The sequence below is a fragment of the Natrix helvetica genome, assembly GCF_964273705.1.
Source record: "Natrix helvetica genome assembly, chromosome: 5".
NCBI lineage: Eukaryota > Metazoa > Chordata > Lepidosauria > Squamata > Natricidae > Natrix > Natrix helvetica.
The window spans coordinates 65578699-65599351 of record NC_138551.1 but is presented as its reverse complement, the minus strand read 5'-3'; the positions used below and the strand labels follow the sequence as shown (position 1 = coordinate 65599351).

Below are 20653 nucleotides of genomic sequence, written 5' to 3'. Positions count from 1 at the left end.
CAACAATGCTGTAGGGTAGATTAAGCTGCAGGATAATGACTGCTCCAAGTTCACCAAATAAGCTTCATGGCTGAGTAGGGATTTTATCTCAGGTCTTGTCAATTGTCTTCCAGCACAAGTGAATAAACAGCTCTTTTAGCTCTCTAGCTATTGAAATAAATGATTTGGCAGTAGCACTGAACAATGAGATAGCCAAGTTTGCTAATGGCCTAATTATTCAAAGTAGTAAAAACATAAATGGGATTAATGCTCCTCTGAGGGAATCTTTCCAAATAAGAGAAAGTAGGCAATGCAGTGGCAAATGCGGTTCAGGGCAAGTAAGACAGAGTGCATCTTAAGTTTGCATAACCACGACTCTAGCACAAGGTCAGCCTTGGAAATATTGTGTGCAGTTGCAATCCGCATATTTCTAAAAAGGGATATCACAAAAGAGCAATTAAAATAATTATAGCATTGAGGTGATCCCTAAAGAAAAGGCTTTTAAATTTTAAAAGGAAGAGTGAGAGAGACATGATAGGAGTAGATAAAAATGTTGCATGTATGGAGAAAATAAATAACTTCCTCTAATAGTATTAGATTTCTGAAGTAAGAATCTGGAAATTTAGGAAATAACAATATCTTTGCCTAAAGGAAGTGATGTAATTAACATGCCTGACTGTGAAAAATGAAATTTGAGAAGCCAATAGATCACTTCTTTTAATATTTTGTTAATGTTCTATAAGCACAAGAGAGGAATTTACATTGTGGGTGCTTTTCTACTGCTGCCTGAATTGATGGTTTATGCTGTGATCTGTGGCCTGCATTCTTGAAATGATTAGTTGCTGTCCAGCTGCAGAATTACATTGCCAGAACAATATAAACAGATAGATTGGTCATATAGTAGATGCTTTTTCTGGCGATGTGGGGCGTTTTGGAATGAGAACAATCACATGTGAGCACTTTCCTTCAACGGCCTTTTCTTTTTAACCTTTATACCTTGGAAGAACCTTTGAAGTAATTTTCAAGCCTAAGGAAATCCCTGTATAAAACCTGCAAAAAATAAGAAAACTTCATGATACAATTAATTTCTGATTTACATTATCCACACTTCTGCCATATTTACAGCAACAGCAAACTTGCAGGCTAGCAGCTGAATCATATCTCATAAAAATTCAAATTTCTTAAGAACCCTAGCAGACTCTCAGGGAACCCCAGTTGAGAATAGCTGACCTCAGAGGTTTAGCTGTAGAGTATTGATTCATGAAATCTGGCTCTTCCCAATCTCGGCAACTAACACTTGGTGTTAGTTATCATCTGACGATGAGCTATTTCAGAGACACAATTACAAGATGATTTTATATCTTCTTGTTTGAATGCAAATTTGGCAGAGTGCATACACTGAAAGCAATTCCAATTCTTGTATGTAGAATAAAGTTTATGACTCACAAAAATATTTTGAAATAGTCATAGATAATTGGATGTGTCCCAATTTCCAGACTCAACTCAATTTTGGAATTACTGTTCATGTGCTGTCAAGTTGGTGTTGATTTTTAATAACTACATAGACCATTGATGGCAAACCTTTTTGGTATTGAGTTCCGAAAGGGGAGTGTGCGCACGCTCGCCAGGTTGCAACCTGAAAGAGGAGCTGCCCAGGGGCCATGTGCACCGGCCAGCTAGTCTTCCGGTTACTGCTGTGCATGCTCATGTGATGATCAAGCTGGCCGGCCTGCATGCTCATGCCAGAAAATGGAAGACCAGCCACTTTGGGCACACATGCCATAGGTTCACCATCACAGACATAGACTTTCTTCAGGATGGTCTCTGCCCAACCTGCTCTTCAGATCTTCAACTGATTATCATTTTAAAAGTCCAACCGCTTTGTGGCTGGTCTTTTCTTTTTGCTTTCACCTTTTCGACTGTTATAGACTTTTAAGGAGCTGGATATTTGCATAATGTGACCAAAGTATGATAATTTCAGCCTGGTTATTTATACCCTCTGTGAGAATTTTGTATTGACTTAACTGTCTCTTTTATATGTTAAAATTATCTTCTTCCCCCTTCTTGCCATCCATATTCCCACAGCAATTTAACTTAAATTTGATTATATCTTTTTTTAAACAAGAAAGGTAACAACTAATAGAAACTGTTTCAGTAATTAAAGATGCTGAGCTTGTCAGCTAGAAAGCTGACAGCCTGAGTTCAAGATCCAAGTGCTGTGTGACAGGGTGAGTCCTTTTACCTGCCCCAGCTCCTGCCCATCCAGCAGTTCGAAAGCATGCACATGTGAGTAGATAAATAGGTACTACTATGGTGGGAAGGTAATCACCTTTTGTGCACTTCGGCATATAGTCATGCTGGCCAATGACCACAGAAATGTCTTTGGACAACACTGGCTTCTTGGTTCAGAAACAGAGATAAGCATTGCCCTTTAGAGTTGGACATGACTGGACATGGGAAACATTTACCTTTAAGTTTTTATCTTAGAATATAAGCCCATGGAGTAGCATAGTAACTTAATGTATAATAAGTTTTATAATATCAGGTTAAAAAATGCAGAACCTTTATTTGCATCTCTATATATTGGCATAAGGGAATTATCAGATGTTCTTTATAATCATGTTAAAAGATTAGATTGCATTAATTTCTTATGTGGATTTGAAAAATTTCCAAATTTCTGTATCTAGATAGGTAACTTTGTAGATGCTGCAAAATAATTATCTAGAATTTGCCTATTGATGGCATATGGGAAGAAGTAAATACATTCCACAACACACTCTGACTTTTTATTACTTATTCCTATGATTTTGCCATAAGAATCATGGTAATGCATAATTGACTTTATTTCCTATAGACAAAGAGATGGCACTTATAGACTAAAAATTAAATTATCTGGGTTACCTGAGTCTAACAATTGGCAATAGAATTCAGGGGCACTGATGACATCATTTGGCAATCATTATCCCTAATTATTTCTTTTACTACTATTGATTTGGACTTCTACAAGGTCAATTCATCTAAATAGTCATGGGAGAGGCCAAGACTGCAAAATTCCAGCTATGCAGGTGTGGATGTCTAACAGCAGCATGCAGAGGTGGATTGCGTCAGGTTCAGCTTGAATTGGGAGAACTGGAAGTGGTGGTGATGGTGGAAGGCTCCACCTACCCGGACGCTTCTGTGCAGAAGCATCGCCCGCGCAGATGCACAAGCATACTAGTGGTAAAAGTAATAGAAACCTGCCACTGCAGCAGAGGCACCAGCCAGTGGGATCAAAGATGATTCTGAGATTAGACTTTTTGTCCAGACCGAGCTTCAATGCTTGGGACTATTAGCTTCAAGCCTCAATACTGCAATCATCATATGTGCAAACATAAGTTGTGTCTGAAGCCATTGTGACTTCAAACTGTTGTTAATTTTGTTGAGGGCTATCATAATACAGTCCATAGTCTACAGAGCTATTCAGATTTGATTTCCAGGCACCGAGAATTTAAGATGTCTGTATAGTATGGCACCTGGACACGATTAAAGCCTGACCACTTCAGATAAATAATTCACTTTTCGCCAAAATTCACTGGGCTCTCTGGACATTGTAAACAATTTGTCTTGGATCCATTCCCTTGCTTTTTCCTCAGAAGTCTTCCATTTCTTTGTTTTCTATTTATAATTCTGTAGTCATTGATTTTATAGTGACTCATCTGGACCTCTGCAGCTAGGAATTACTTTTTGTTGTTGTTCATGACTTTCTTACATATCTTGTCTAATAAAACTATTGTTCTGAGAAAAGACATTTTTTATATTAATGTAATGCAGTATTTTGTCAAAAATCTTTTTTGTAATGTGCCTTGCGCTTATTGGTTTGCTTTTGTAATATACTCTCCACTATTCTTATTAATAAGAAATATTTTGATAAAATCTCAGTAAAATTATAACATAGTGGTAGGATTCTAATTAAATATATAACTAAATTATTAACCCATAAAACGTTTCCTGTGAATTAAATTCTCAAAAACATGAAATTCTCCATAGCGCTGCTTGGAGAGTACAAGGATTGGGTTAACACAGCCTGTTTGCCCATGGACTGAGTAGATTTTTTCCCCTCTGGCCACGCCTCCTTTGCCTCTTCTGGCTCAGTTTTAAAAACTCAGTCCGCCCGATAGGACGAGTTTGGGGAACACTCAGCATTGAGCAAATAGGCTGGGTTCTCCAATAGTAATTTTATGTGATATTTAGCTGTTATTAGGATTTTTCCCCAGGTTTTATTATTTTGATTTTTTATTTTCCCTTTTTTCTATTTTTTATCAAGAGGATTTACCTAACTAAGGCTGAGGCAGCGATCGGTTCCACAGCTGCTTAGTCGCAGCTGGGGGAACAAGCGAGGCCGCTTGTCCGGCGTCTGCTGGCAAGCGCAGGGAAGGACGGCAATCCCCGTGCTTCCCTGGTCGCTTTGGAGGAGAGGCTTTTAAAAAAGCCCTTGCTTCTCCAAACGGCGTCTTTTGCCGATCGGGAGAGCGGCGGCCATTTTGAAAAGCGCTGCTTTGGCGCGCTTTTCGGCTGCAGCCAATGAGAAGCGCCTGGCCCTTAAGTGAGGCTTTTGGCGCGCAGAAGAACCGGCGGCCATTTTTTTGAGTCCTTTTTGCCTCCGGAAAGCAGCAGCAAGCAGCAGAGCCTCTCCGCCTCTACAGACAGCCGCAGAGGATTGCGAGGGCTTGTCTGGGTCTCCAGCAAGCCTGAAGTTCCCCAGCCACCCAAGGGGAAGCGGCAAGGAGTGTCCTGGTGCCTGATCCAGCCTCCCATCTGAGTCTGCAGACGCTTCTGGAGCCGTCGGGCCAGCGTCCACTGCCCTTCCCTCAGCAGCGACCTCTTCGACTCAAGATCAACCAAGGATGGCTGATGAAGGTTTGGAGCGAAGGGAGGAGCTGGCAGGGCCATCTGCAAAGCGCAGTAGGCCAGATCCCTCAGGCCAGGGGAGAAAGGGAAACAAGGGCGCTGGGGGGAAAGCTTCCCACTCTGCAGCTGGGAGTAAGGCCCCCAAAATTCAAGGGGACAAGGGGCAGGACTCCCTGAAGGATAAGTCTGTTAGGCCCCAGGTTCCCTCTGCACCCTTACCAAGTGAGGCTGGGCCAGTTCCTTCCCCACCCATCCAGAGGGAGATAGAGCAGGGGGAGGAGATGGGGGATAGATCCCCATCCTTCTGTGATAGGGATTCCATGTCAGGATCCCCTGCAGCCTCTCTGGGTTACCCAGGTTCTCCTAGCTCTTCAGTCAGGGAGGATCTCCCCTCCTTTCAATATTGTTTTCATGCAGAGGATCAGAGAGATCCTCCTAGGGGTGCCAGGGGACAGGCCTATGCCCAAGCCAGACCTGTAGAGGACAAGGGCCCAGCTATGTCAGCAGAGATGAGGGATCTCATCACGCAGGCTATTTCCCAGGGTGTGGTAGAAGCCATGAGGCTACAGGAAGGCAGGGGTGGCAAGGCCTCTAGGCCTACTCGCCCCCTGGGGGAAAAGAGGACCAGAGTACTCGATTCCCCGGGCACTTCTATCACCACAGAGGTGTCTACGTGGGAGGAGGAGGCTGCTGAGGACTTTGCCCTCTCGGAGGATGAGGACATGCCTCCAGACAAGCCCTCTTTCACTGGTCTCTTTAAGCCAGCCCTATTCAAGTCCATCTTACACAAGGCCAGAGCCTCTACTGAGCTTGGTGCCAAACCTAAGGACAAGGAAGTCCCCTCTACTTCCCAGGACCTCATGGCAGGGTTGTTCAGCGAAACAACCCCTGACCCAGAACTGATACCAGTCCCTGACATGTTCATGGAGGTTATTCAGCGCCAATGGGCTCAGCCTGGTACCCTGGCCAATCCCAGTGGCGCAGACAAATCTCTGTACCCTTTAGAACCTAGACTGGAGGATGTTTTGAAGCCTCCAGAAGTGGATGCCCCTGTGGTCTCTCTGACCTCTAATTCTAATCTCCCGGCCGAGTTATTAGAAGGGTTAAAGGCAGAGGATAAGAGGGCAGAAAAGGCTTGTCTCAAAACGCACCAGGCGGCTGCCTGGGCGATCAAGACCTCCACTTCGGCCTCGTTCTTTACGAGGGCATCCTTATTATGGCTGCGCCAACTCAGATCTCAGCCCCCATCTGAAGCATCTCGTTGGCGACATGATCTTAACAAGATCATTACGGCTGTGGAATACGCCTCTGATGCGTCCCTGCACGCAGCGAAATTCGCCTCCAGGGCACTAGCGTCCAACATCACTTCTCGCCGCCTGCTTTGGCTTCGGCACTGGCAGGCGGACATGAAGGCTAAGTGGAAGCTGGCTTCAGCTCCTTTCAAGGGAGAGAACCTCTTTGGGGATTCCCTAGAGAAATTCCTAATTGAGACAAAGGATAAGAGGAAGGTTCTTCCTTCCACCTTCAGGAAGCATGACAGGAAAGGTCAGGGCTCGTTCAGGAAACAGGCCTTTCGGGCACAGGAAGGTGGCCAGGCCTCTTCCTCTTCTTATTCCTCCCAAAGACAGTTTAACCAGTCCTCTGACAGGTCCCAGGAACGAAACAACTTTTCTTCCAGGGGCAGACAATCCAATCAGGGGTCCTTTCGGAAGCCCTTTCGTGGGGGAGCCCACAACCGTCAGTTTAGACGTGGGAAGTGACCGTCTGGGGTCTCCTCCCATCGGGGGCCGCCTGCAATTCTATGCAGACCGTTGGGAGGAAACAACCTCGGACAAGTGGGTATTAAATACCATCAGGAGGGGTCTAACCCTGGAGTTTCTATCCTCTCCTCCGCGGACCTTTGTTCGCTGCCCACTATCCAAGAACCCGGTAAAGAGGGCTCTCATGCAGGCAGAGATAGATCATCTTCTGCAGATCAACGCAATAGAGGCAGTTCCTCCAGAACAGGAAGGGAGGGGGTTCTATTCCATTCTCTTCCTGGTCCCCAAGAATTCAGGGGGGTGGAGGGCCATTTTAGATCTGAAGCGCCTGAACAGGCATCTGGCCTACAAGCGCTTCAAAATGCAGTCTCTCCAGTCGATCCTAAGCTGCATGCGACAAGGGGATCTGCTCACCTCCATCGATCTCAAGGAGGCGTACCTACATGTGCCCATCCATCCTGCACACAGGAAGTTCCTGCGCTTGTGTTACAACGGAAAGCACTTCCAATACAGGGCGCTTCCGTTCGGACTTTCTTCTGCACCCAGAACGTTCACAAAGCTTCTTGCAGCTGTGGCGGCCCACCTGCGCAAGCTTCCAGTCCGCCTGGAGTGCTATCTGGACGACATCATCATCCATTCAAGAACTCAGCAGCAAGCGGTGAGAGATGTAAACGTCACAGTTCACACCTTACAGGACCACGGGTTTTCCGTAAACATGGAAAAGAGCAACCTGACTCCTGCCACACGCATACAACATCTGGGCGCCATAATAGACTCGGTGTCTTGCCAGGTGTCCCTGTCTCCGGAAAGAATCCGCAACATCAGGAACAGAATCCGGTTGTGTCGCAGGAACAGGTCCTGGCAGGTAGTGCAGCTATCCCAACTGTTAGGGATCATGATTTCTTGTCTCAACATAGTTCCCTGGGCACGTCTTCATGCAAGGGAACTGCAATGGTTCTTACTTCCAATGCAAAGAGCAAAGATCAGCAACTCCACCAAGCAAGTTCGCATCCCACCAAGAGTGACTCGGTCTCTGAGTTGGTGGCAGTCTCGAGCAGTGGAGAAGGGTTGCCTATTCAGAGAACCCGACAGGATCGTGGTAACGACCGACGCCAGTCTCTACGGTTGGGGGGCGCATTGCCAAGGCCAGCTGGCGCAAGGCAGGTGGTCCAGCGCGGAGGCAGCCCGGAGCATCAATTGGCTAGAACTCAGGGCAGCCCGGCTTGCGCTGAGGAGATTTGCAGAACAGCTGAGGGGGCACCACGTTCTGCTGCTGACCGACAATGTGGCCACAAAGGCTCACGTGAACCGACAAGGAGGGACCCGCTCCAAAAGACTCATGTCAGAGGCGGAGGCCATAGGACGATGGGCAGAGATCCACTTAGCGTCGCTGAGGGCGGATCACATTTCCGGAACCAGCAATGTGAGTGCGGATTGGTTGAGCCGTCAGACCATCGACAACTCGGAGTGGCAACTTCATCCGGACCTGTTCGCACAGGTGGTAAGGAGGTTTGGTCTCCCACAGGTCGACCTGTTTGCCTCGGCGGCAAACACACAGCTCCAGCGGTTCTTCTCCCGCTACAAGTCAGCACAAGCGGAGGGGACGGATGCCCTGAGGTCCAACTGGCCTCCAGGGCTTCTATACGCGTTTCCGCCCCTCCCTCTGATCCCGCAGGTGATCTACAAGCTGCTGAAGGAGGGGGCGGAGCTCATTCTGGTGGCTCCACATTGGCCCAGGAGATCCTGGTTCGCGGACCTGGTCGATCTGTCTGTGGAGCAACCGTGGAGAATTCCTCCAGACCAGGTATCCTTGCGTCAAGGGGCCATCAACCATCCAGAGCCCCAATGGTTGCAGTTAGCCGTCTGGCACTTGAGAGGCAGCTCCTGAAGGACCAGAGCCTCTCAGACAACGTCATTAAAACCATCCAAGCTTCCAGACGTCCGGCCACTACTCGCATTTATGACGCGACTTGGGCTGCCTTTTCTTCCTGGTGCAGCAAACGGGACATTGACAGTGTGGAAGCGTCCATCCCTCAGTTATTGGACTTCCTACAAGAGGGCTTGGACAAAGGACTGGCACCAGCCACTCTCAGGCGCCAGGTTGCCGCATTATCCACCATCTTAGCCAGACACCAACCTCAATCCCTGAGTCTCCATCCTCAGGTCAAGAGCTTCTTGAAGGGGGCCTACAACATCCGACCCCAGGTGGTGCACAGGTACCCGACCTGGAACCTACCCTTTGTCCTGCAGGCATTGACAGCGGCTCCCTTCGAACCTTTGAGGAAGGTATCTCTTCGACATCTGACTCTTAAGACTGCCTTCCTCATAGCCATTACTTCAGCCAGAAGGGTATCTGAGATTGCGGCCTTCTCGGCCAAGGAAGAGCTGTGCATCATCCACCCAGACAGGGTCATCCTACGGTTAGACCCCGCCTTCATGCCGAAGGTGAATTCTCATTTTCACAGGTCTCAGGAGGTCATCCTCCCGAACTTCTGTCCCAGCCCTCAACACGCCAAGGAGCGCAGGTGGCACAAATTAGACGTGCGAAGGGCAGTCAGTATTTACCTGAAACGAACTAAGGATATCAGGCACTCCGAGGCCTTCTTTGTGTCTTTTCAACCAGGTTCCCTGGGTCGCAAGGTGTCGTCTTCAACCATAGGTCGGTGGCTGCGAGCTTGCATTAAGATGACATATGACCTTCAGGGCAAGCCGGTTCCACCTCGTGTAACGGCACATTCCACCAGAAGTGCAGCCACGACCGCGGCCTGGGCGACTCAAGCATCTATTCTGGACATTTGCAGAGCAGCCACGTGGGCGTCTCCCACGGCTTTCATTAGAAACTACAAGATCGATTCCTTTGCCTCTGCCGAAGCCTCCTTTGGCCGTAGAGTTTTACAGAAGGTTATTGAGGCTCCGGACAAGGTCACTTCTTCCCGCCCTGGGACACAATAGCTTGGGCATGTCCCAATCCTTGTACTCTCCAAGCAGCGCTATGGAGAATGACCGTTGTCTTACCTGAACGGTCGTTCTCATGGCGCTGCGGAGAGTACAAGACCCACCCAGGGTGATTGTTTAGCACCGAGATTGTATCTTTGCACAGGTGTGAGCTGAGAACGTCTTCGTCGGACAAGACCTCGTTTTTAAAACTGAGCCAGAAGAGGCAAAGGAGGCGTGGCCAGAGGGGAAAAAATCTACTCAGTCCATGGGCAAACAGGCTGTGTTAACCCAATCCTTGTACTCTCCGCAGCGCCATGAGAACGACCGTTCAGGTAAGACAACGGTCATTTACAACATTTGTACTATGTGCATTTCAGAAATGATGTACTGCATTTTTCGGAGTATAAGACGCACTTCCCTCCCCTAAAAGAGGGTGAAAATTTGGGTGCATCTTATACTCCGAATGTAGCCAAAAACGTGAGGCACAGAGGAGACGATGGTCTGTGGTAATCCCTGCAGCCTGAAACAGCTGACGGGGGTATTCTGGAAGGCCGATCCACCCGCCAATCAACTGTTCATGCTGAATCAGGCTGCAATAATGTGCTGAAGCTGACCTGCTTTGCTATTTACTGCAAGGACATGTCAGAGTTTGCAGCAGCAATCACATTCAGCAAGCACACACAAGTAAGTGATTCAGCAGGATACAATAACTTCTCTTTATATATAATATAACACAGTAAGTGTTATATTATAACACCAAAAGCACGTTTTCCTACAGTACATGGTTGTTCAGCAGAGAAGTTTTACTTTCACTTTTAGTTTCAGCTATCAGCACAGCATGCAGCTTTAGTACAGAACAAGCCACGCCCTGTCTCCTTTCTGTCTCCTTCCTTGTTGCTCACACAGCAAATACTGTTTGTTTCCAAACAGACCTCAACTCTCTCACTTACAGGACGCTAGCCAGATGAATACCATGGATACTGGTAGGCAGAGGCAGAATTTTTTTTTTAATTTTCCTCCCCAAAAACCAAGGTGTTTTTTATACTCCGGTGCATCTTATAGTATATTATTCATTGAAAATGTTTATCCAGTTCAGTAACCAAAAAAAGCTTTTATAGTGTCTTATTGTTACTCTCAGGGTAACATGCCAGATTAAAAATATGAAATACCAAAAATGGGTGGGAAAGGAGGAGAGGACAACAGGCAATTTCAGGTGCCAATTTTTAAAATTATTTGGAAACAGTCCCCACTGTTCTACAAAGAAATTGGGATTGTATTTTAATGCAGTCTTTCTATTAATGAAAAGTAATTGCATTCTTTGAACAATGTCTTTTCTTATTCCAAAATGTCTGTATTATATAATTGCTGATTTTCTAAAAATTACTTCCGTGTGCCTTTTATTTTTAGGGATAATTCGTTTGAGAGATGGATTTCATGATCGCTATCCTGTGAATGACTACCTAGATCTGTTTGATTTGGCTGCCCATCAGATTCAAAATGTGCTGCAGAGAGATTCTGAGAACAGCCATGAAAAGAGGAGCAACATTATTATTGGTACAGAAACTGTTACTTAGGATGACTTTTCTTAATCTGGTGTCGTCTAGATGTTTTAGAATCTCACATTTGAAGAATTTAACTTTGAAAAAGGCTGATTTATAGAAATTGTATTCCCGGTCCTGGTATCACTATGATTTATGGTTTCTGGTGTTAAAATGGGAAGTCAGACTTTTAAAATATATTTTAGCAATATATATCTGAAATACATACTAGATAACAAAATGTGATGCATTTTATTTCAACAAGTTCTGTTAGCAGAGAAAGGAATAAAGTTTTTTTTTACAACAACCAAGAAGTAGTTTTAAACGCCAGTGAAAAGATAAAATATTTCATCCATTACAAATCTTTAAATTCTTTACTGATACTGATTAAATATTTGCAACATTTATTTTAAATAATTATTGATAAATATATAGCATGTGTGTGTGTGTGTGTTGTATTTGTGGTGATAAATAAATAAAGGGAGGCTAGTATAGATCTATTTCAAGGTATTTAGCTCTCATCAGCTAGCCATACCCTTAATGGTATTTGAACCTAGGTGTGTGTGTATGTGTGTGTGTGTATGTATCTATGTATGCAGGTATACACACACACACACACATGTATATGTATATGTATATGTATTTGTGTTACAACCTCTGGTATGCCCAAATATGGGAGGGAGCTCACTACTCCCTCTTTCTGTCATTCGGCTCATCAGAGAAGACCATCCAGGCAGAAAACCATATTTTTATTTTTAATGTTGCCTTTTTATATTTGTGTTGTATTTGTGGTGATAAATAAGTCTCCCTTTATCTATTTATCAGCACAAATACACACACACACACACACACACACACACACACACACACACACACACACACACACATATATATATATATATATATATATATATATATATATATATATATATATATATATGAAGTAAATGTATTCCCTTTCAATTGACCATTCTCACTAATTATGTTACGATTGCTGCCTTGATTGTCCTTGCAATGATAAAACTCGGTGAAATGTAGTCTATTTAAAAATATTCAAATAACACCATAAGATAGGTATCAATAAACATGATAATAAAAATCATGTATAATTAGAAGTAGTTTGCATAAGGTTTTATGTTTGTGTGTCTTCACTTCCCAGTAGATTCTACATGGGCTTTTTTCAGTCTATGCCTTATTCTAATATTCTGGCACAGAATGCTAAGGAAATTGTCTCCTGGTTATCTTAATTGAGTCACCTAAATCTATATAAAAGGATTTACCTCTGTTTCAGCATTGTTGTTTTGAGACTGGCTCTAATTAGTTGCAACTGTGGAGTCAGCATGACAAAAATGAAGTTTAACCAGGCTCTATGTACAAATAACAAGTAGCAATTAGAACTCTTTCTAATTTGGAAATTAGAAATGCATTGAAGGAGGAAACCATTCTTTAATGAACGTCTTCTTCCTGTGGTATTGGAGACAAAGGCCTGTATTTCTATATATTTTTTGTTACATTTATAGATAGATTAAATACATATAGATATAAATCTTTGAATGAAATAGCATTTGTGCAGGACAACAGCTGTTTAGTTGACACTCTGAAATAGACAAATGCAAAACAGCATTTAACATGATCTAATACAGGTTTCCCAACATTGACAACTTTAAGACACATGGACTTCATTTTAGCTATGTTGGCTGGGAAATTCTGGGAATTGAAATCCACATATTACCAAGGTTGGGGAACCCTGATCTAATATGTCTTGACTTCCTCACAAAAGCTCTTAAACCTAGCTTCATTGATCTGGAATCTTGCTTTTATAAACAAAAGTTAAATGCTCTTTCTAGGGTTTGCATCTGAAGGACAAGGACTGGCAAAACAATCTGTATTAGCATTAGAGATATCTCTTACATGAATATATTGATTCATATTAATTATGAACATTATTATGAAACAGTTGTGCCTCTGCTGCAGTTTTATAGAAATGAGCTTTTCTAAAAATTGTTTACTTCAGCTCTTCATCAACATGCATACTATATTAAACTTTTTATTAACTTGTTAAAGGTAATTTATTTCATAATATATCCATAGGATATGAAAATCAGAAGGTCACTTAGGGAACAATGTTATTAAACTTTATATAATTAAAGCTGTAAACATTCCTCTAGCTTTAACAGTCAGTGTAATTTTCCATTCAAAAATGGCCTCTGAATCAAATGATTACTGAGTTATCATTATACTGCCAGATAAAATGATGGTTATTGCCTCAGTGCTACATAACACACAAAGTTCTAAGCATTCTAGACAGGATTTGTTAATTTAAGATCATTATAGCAATGAATTCACCAGAATGTTTATAATGGATTTATATGGACAGCCTAGAACTATTCTGTAATAAAAGGGAAAAGTTTAATCATATGTTATATACTTTTAGCGTCTATGAAAAATGTGTATCATTTTTTACTGTGCAATTGTGACTTGATGGATCAGTGCAGCAGCAATTAATTTATATTATGTTGAATATGAATTCCTTTTCATCAATATTAATTCAAATTCATAATTAGTAGTATTCTAAAACTTGTAGGAAATGTACTTTTGAATGCCATTGCTAAGTTAATAAGTTTTGAAGAGCTGATTGCCAAATATAAATTATGACAAAATATACAATAGAAATCTACATCTCAGCAATTATGGCAATAAAAGGGACACAATAAGTGAATACACATGTGCTAACGTATATGTCTCATAGCGGACCTGCTATAATCTATATTATAGTAGTGCAAATTCAATAAAAAAGATTGGACATGTATAATAGATTGGTAAATTTTATTTCATTCATTAATGCAGCCTTAGTTAGCAAAACTCCTCATCAATATGTCTGAGAAACTGACATGTTCCAGAATAATATTTTTGGGATTGTGTATGTACTAAGAATTTGAGCACGTAGCAAGTAGAGTTCATTGGAATTTACAGGAATCATATAAGTAATAGATATCAATAATTATACTATTGTTTTTCAGGATGAGCAGTGTTATAGAATGTAGAAAATAACAAACAGTAATCCATAGAAATTAAAAACTTGAGAGAAGGATGTGAAAACTACTAAATCTAGTTTACAAATATACTTTTTGAAACCTTTCTGCATTTGCAGATCATCCTTTTTCTGCATCCATACATCACTTTATACATTGAGTTTCATTATTTGTATAAATGTTCTTTAAAGTGTAAACATATTTGAAATATATTCAAACATTGGGACTTATAAAATATAAATGTAACAATATCAAAAGAAAGTAGACTTAATATTTCAGAATGTTTTCTATGTAAAAGGAAATGGAATATATGGCTCATTCACATCAATGTACATCATAGATAACAAAGTATTTATGTTATCTTGTGTATATTTTTAAATACATTTCTGCTCATAGCTTTCATACATTTTTTTGCTAAACCTGTTGCTTTCTACATGTTGAATTTTAGTACCAGTTAAGTCTATTCAGTTTCTGTGATAGAAATCGATGTACAACAAACGCATGGATAATGACAGATTTGGAAAGTATGATTTATAGCAAATTCTGCTTTGTCTCTAAAATTAAGGATAACCATCTATAGATTTTGTCATTTCTAGGAGAGGCGAGTGCTTCAACAATGTGGGACAACAATGCTTGGATTTTCTTTTATGACAATAGTACAGAGGGGGAACCTCCTTTCTTAATACCAGATTTTATTCATGCCTTCCAGCCAAATGCAAAGCTTATTGTTATGCTTAGAGATCCTGTTGAAAGGTGAGCATCCAATATTTCCAATATTGCTAATGTTTTCTGTTCTGACCCCCCCCCCTCGTATACCAAGTCACTCCAAAACAAAGTCTCTGCAAGATGTTTTATTACATACAGTTTCAACCTTGGCAGCAATCCAGCCTGCTGAGGTCCAGATAGCAAATTGGCAGCAATCCAGGTACAGCGAACACTTTGGCAGCAATCGAGTCTGCCAAGATCCAGATAAGACTTTGGGCAGCAATCCAGCCTGCCGAGGTCCAGATTCCACCTTGGCAGAAATCCAGCCTGCCAAGGTACTACACAGATCTGAGAGCGTCTCCAACTCTAATGATCAGTTGATTCCTGCAAAACAACTGTCGGAAAGTCACTTCCTTAAATAGCCTTGAGAGCAGCCTGATTTCAAGCACCCGCATCCAATTATCTCTTGTAAATGCGTAGCTGTTCTCTCCGTCTATCAGTTCTCCATTGCCTGGCATCCAGAAACCACTCCCTTGTCTCCTCCCCACTGCTCCAAGGCATGACATCAGGAGCACACTCTCTTTGGCTTTCACCACTGCTCCATGCCTCAGGCGCCTCCTGGTGGCCCACCAGCCTCTCTGATCTCTGCTCGGAGTCAGAACCCTGTCCAGGGTCCTCCACATCCTCCAGAGCCGACTCATAGGGACCCTCGCTGTCAGAGTCTGGTGGCAGCTCCAACGGCTCCTGCTGGGCCACAACAGTTTTCTATTTTTACATATCATTGTAATTAATGTTGATAATTATTTAAGATTAGAAAGTTTCAATTTAGCATAGTCATAGAGATGCAATTTTTGAATAAATGTCACATCTCCTGATTTGGTAAGAGAAATATTATGATTTAAGTATTCTCAGATATTCTCTGTATATGAGAGAGTGAATATCTATGTTCGTTTGTGTGTGGTGATGGGGAATTAGTCTAGCAGGCCTATGCATTATTTGTCTTGTTATATTGATTTAGTTACAGAGATTGTGCTTTATCATTAGCATTTTGACCTTCACTGTATATGTGAAGTTTTCCATCCCATCTAATATGACACAATATTCATGCTTTGTACATATAAACATATATGGTAACAGCTGCAATGATACTATTGATATTTTGCCCATTTGCGTGCATTACATGTGCAATGCATGTAAAAAATGTGGTCGAACTTCATGCTGTATTTGTAGCAGCCATCTGACTTTCAAACTCTTCTCTAAAAACAGCCCTGCACTTGAACAAAGAAGATGGTATTAGCTATTGCTTTGTAATAATGTTACTTGTGTTAAGCATCTGTATTACTTTTTCTAGATCTCTTTTAAAGTTGGAAGTGGCATATTTGATATAATTCTTCATTTACCATCATTCTGGCTACAAGCTGTCGTTCCAGTTGTAAATCATAATGTGCAAACTTCCAGATATTCTAAATTGTCATATGGGAGCACATGAATAAATAAGCAACTTGTTCAACTCCTGTACTGCTTACTTCTCTGCTACAACATATGGAAAAAAATACTATTAGATATAACTAGTAATGCAGAATATTAAACTTCATTTAATGAAAGCTGTCACAAATAAAATTCCAACATGCAATGATTGCATTTTTAAAGTTTATAGTCATTGCTTTAAAATTAATTATTTTAAATAATAACATTTGTGCAAATGTTATTTTAGTGATTCCTGGGTAGACAAATAGTCTGCCCATATATCTCTTAGTGGAATAGTTTGCATCCAACATTTTGTATACGGAAAAGAAATGTTATGGCAATCTAATATAGGATGTTCACACGAGTCATTCTTACCCATACTAATTGATATAAGTTTTTAAAGTAGCATCTGATCTAGGACAACTGAATGAATTAAAACTAATTTGAAAATAAGGTGAAAAGATTGGAATTTGTGCAATTTCAGGCAGAATTAGATTATTCACTTCCTCACACCGTCCTGTGGGCCCAGGGATATGTTTGAAAATTAAAGTAGTCAAAGATGGTGTGCTGTTAAATGGGTTTGCTCTAGATTTTAATCTCTCTTTTAAAATGGACAGATTCTATAATTGGAGTTACTTCAACCTATGGCAGTTTCAGACTAAAAGTACTTTCATCTGGTTTAGGTTTCTAGTTTGCCTGTTTATATGGCAAAATAACTCCTTTATGACTCAGTGAAGTATATAATAGGAACATGTCTATTCAGTCACTGAAGGAAACAGCATTTTAAATTCTTTCCAAAATTATCTAGCTATGGAGAGTCAAAGAAAGTTATAAATGAAGGTAATATTAAATGAATCATCACTAAGCTAATTTATTTGGTGCACAAGGCGGAACTCCAAGAAAACTTGTACAGTTTTATTCTAGACAAAACAATGTAGAATCAAGAACTGGGCACTTGCAGTATTATGTAGATCAGGGGTCCCCAGCCCCTTGGGCTGCGGTCTACTATCAGGCCGTGTCCTGTTTGGAATTGGGCCACTCAAGTGCGTGGCTGGAGTATGTGCAACTCAACTTGCATAAGTAGCTGGCTACCAGGCACTCGCGCAGGTGTGTACCGCCTGCTGCTTGTGCAAGTTGAGCTGTATCTCCCCCCACAACCAGGCTGCCAAGCTGCAAAGGTTGGGGACCATGAATGTAGATCTTTAGAAAAGAATGATAAAGTAAAAGATTAAGTAGAACAACTGAAATTATTACACAGCAGCAATATAATGATTAATTTGACTATTTTATTCATCTGCCATAAAAAAGTGGAGTAGGAATATATTTGGAATGACTATTATGGTAATAAGGATTTGATTTGATGTTTGGAAAATAAATTCCATTATTGTTGGGAGAATTGCAGTAGCTTGACAGTTTGTGTTAGTTTTGTCTAGAATGAGGATTACCTGATACTTTCAAACCGCAAGTAAATCAGAAAGAAGCTCTTTCCTTAACATATCTGAGCCAAACAAAGTTCTACTGCGAAAAACAAAATTTATGATATAAATAATATCATTTGTTTCTTTCCTGGACACCAGCTGTTGATTTATTATTTCTATTAACTAGATGGCATGGTTTATAATTGCAGTTCAATTGTTTATGTATTTTTTCTATTCATAGATTATATTCTGATTATCTCTACTTTGCAAGTGCTAATAAATCTGTAGAAGACTTTCATGAAAAAGTGGCTGACTCATTACAACTCTTTGAGAATTGCTTGACAGATTTGTCTTTGAGAGCCTGTGTGTACAACAACACTCTTAATAATGCCATGCCAGTATGTATATTTCATTTCAGATTTTATATACTACTCTGAAGCCAAGTATTACCAGTTTCAGAATATACAAGAACCAAGTACTTTATAAAACCCAGTAACTGAAATTGCATATGATTGTTCTTAAATAAAAATAACTGCACACGGGCAGCTACGCTAGAGATCTTTTCTCCAACATCTGGTTGTTGAGAGTGGTTTCTAAGGATACACATTTTGCAAGACTGAAATGTTGATTTAATTTGAGTGCTATACATTTCTTTTCCTGTTTTAAGTCCCCTCAAGAAATTGGACATTAAAAAAAATGTCACTAATTAGAGTAAGAGGGAAGATTCTTGGGAGCTCATCTAAGATAGAAATAAATTCATCTGTTCTATGTCAGTTTGCTGTAAATAATTTTAACCTTGTTTTTGTATAGCTCAATTAATTAAACAATTTTTTGGGGAAAATTATATAACATGAATTCATTTTCTGTTGTTTATTCCCATTCTCCAACCTGACCCTTTTCCACATCCACCTGCCAGTTTATCCTCTGCTAATCACTTCCTAATCAACCATTTCATTTCCCCTTGCATCTCCCACTCAGAATCTTCCTACTATGTGAATATAATTGTACCTGGAATAACTTACTACAGCTCTTTCCCTCCCTCTCTCTCTCAGGTAAGACTTCAGGTTGGTCTGTATGTTGTTTTCCTCCTTGACTGGCTGGCGGTTTTCAATAAAGATCAAATATTAGTGCTCCGGTTGGAGGATCATGCATCCAATGTAAAATTAACTATGCACATAGTGTTCCAGTTTCTTGATTTAGGTACGAATTTTAATTAAGCATATCCATCATTGATTTATTATGATTGTCTTGTATTTTCTAAGGCTTCCTTTCCTCTGTGCTATCTGTCTTCAGCACAGCAGTAGATAGAGTTAGCACCAAATATATTCATTTTGGGAAGGTATTGGAAACTGTCCTATTTCTACAGTTCAAAGCTTTAAATATAATATTTAATTAGTTCATTTGCTATCTACTACTCTATTCAATTCATGCATTCTGACTGTTATTTTGAACTGAGCAGCATTATCAGCTTTACTTTAATTTAGTCTTTAAATTTCCTTGAATTTTATATGTACACTAATTTTTATTTCAATATAAACCACTTCCAATAACTTTCATATGTATTTTCTTTGAAAGAAGAATTTGTAGGTAGATTTAAGAGAACTACATATAAAACAGCAGCAATGTCTAAATAGAAATGGACTTCTGTGAATCAACCCTTTGTGGATGGGAGCAATATGAGTATTTCTCATAAAAAATTGACTTACCTGTTTATTGAATGTTGTATAACTTGGAAAATGCTTAAGAACATAAATAAGGAAAATTAGACATGATTATATATATTTTATCGTAGGTGCTCTAAGCGAAAAACAAGAAGCTCTAATTACTAAAAGTCCTGCATCAAACACTAGAAGACCTGAAGATCGGAATCTAGGTCCTATGTTGCCTGTCACAAAAGAAATTCTGCGTGATTTCTATCAGCCTTTCAACAAAAAACTTGCTGAAGTTCTTTCTGATGAAGCTTTTTTATGGAAAAAGTCCTGATTCGACCATTTCAGAGCCACCACTGCAGTGCTTGGAGGGAAAAAGATATATTTTAAAAAACTTTTGTTTTTCAAATGTAAATAATTACCATTGTGAAGTCAGTAAATCTGCATTTTCATGTTTCTCTCACTTGCTATTATACAATATTCTTTTCCACACTGGAGCCCTTCAAGTGTGTTATGGTATAATCCCCAGAACTTGAGTCAGCATGGAACTCAGTATTAAGGAATATGAACTGGATTTCCAAACAGGAATATAATGATTTTTGCCATTTTTTCTCAACAAAAGAAGCGTACACAGATAAGTTTGGTTGAAGCAATCTTAAGTCCTCTGGTTTTAAAATAACTGTATTATATTACAGAAATTAGCACTAGATACCTAAAATGCACATTCGTTCACACTTTTAAGTATATCTTGCAATATTTGAAACCTGTTTAAGATGGCTTTTTAACCATTAAAAGTTAATTAATTTTAAAGTGATTTGATTTTTACTTTGACACACTATATAAATGAGAATGACTCCAAAATTAAAGAACTCCTTCCCAAAGAATATTAGACAACAAATACAGTAACAATTAAATATGCTTCATTACAATGTCCCCAAGGGATCTAGGACAACCATCTCATTTCATTGGTAAAATATTAAGAATACATTGTTTCCCCTCCAAGTAAATACAGTATTACTCAGTAGACAGACTGGGCACCCACAATAAGCCCATGAAATTTACCGGAAGTAGTTAACTTGAAGTATAATGATGAAGCAACTTGTTTCATGGAATGTTTTATTTAACTGGACTCCAGGCATAATGATATTACTATTAGCAGCATTCCAGTAAATCATTTTCTGAAGAATATCCACTTTCAATCAAATCCAATAGTTTTGATGCAAGTTTGTACAAAATCACTACATTAAAGCTAGAACGTTCCAGATTAATTTACAGTAAAAT

General features: G+C 40.5%; 1 protein-coding gene across 1 annotated transcript in view; it reads left to right on the top strand.

The window, feature by feature from the left end:
* Positions 1 to 20173, top strand: part of CHST15 (carbohydrate sulfotransferase 15) — an 82105-nt gene extending 61932 nt beyond the window's left edge. Inside the window, exons 4-8 of the mRNA XM_081956181.1 lie at positions 10971 to 11117; positions 14730 to 14886; positions 17965 to 18121; positions 18776 to 18923; positions 19516 to 20173. Coding sequence (XP_081812307.1) covers positions 10971 to 11117; positions 14730 to 14886; positions 17965 to 18121; positions 18776 to 18923; positions 19516 to 19706 — 800 coding nt within the window. The 3' untranslated portion in view covers positions 19707 to 20173. The remainder of the gene's footprint in view (positions 1 to 10970; positions 11118 to 14729; positions 14887 to 17964; positions 18122 to 18775; positions 18924 to 19515) is intronic.
* Positions 20174 to 20653: the final 480 nt, after the last annotated feature.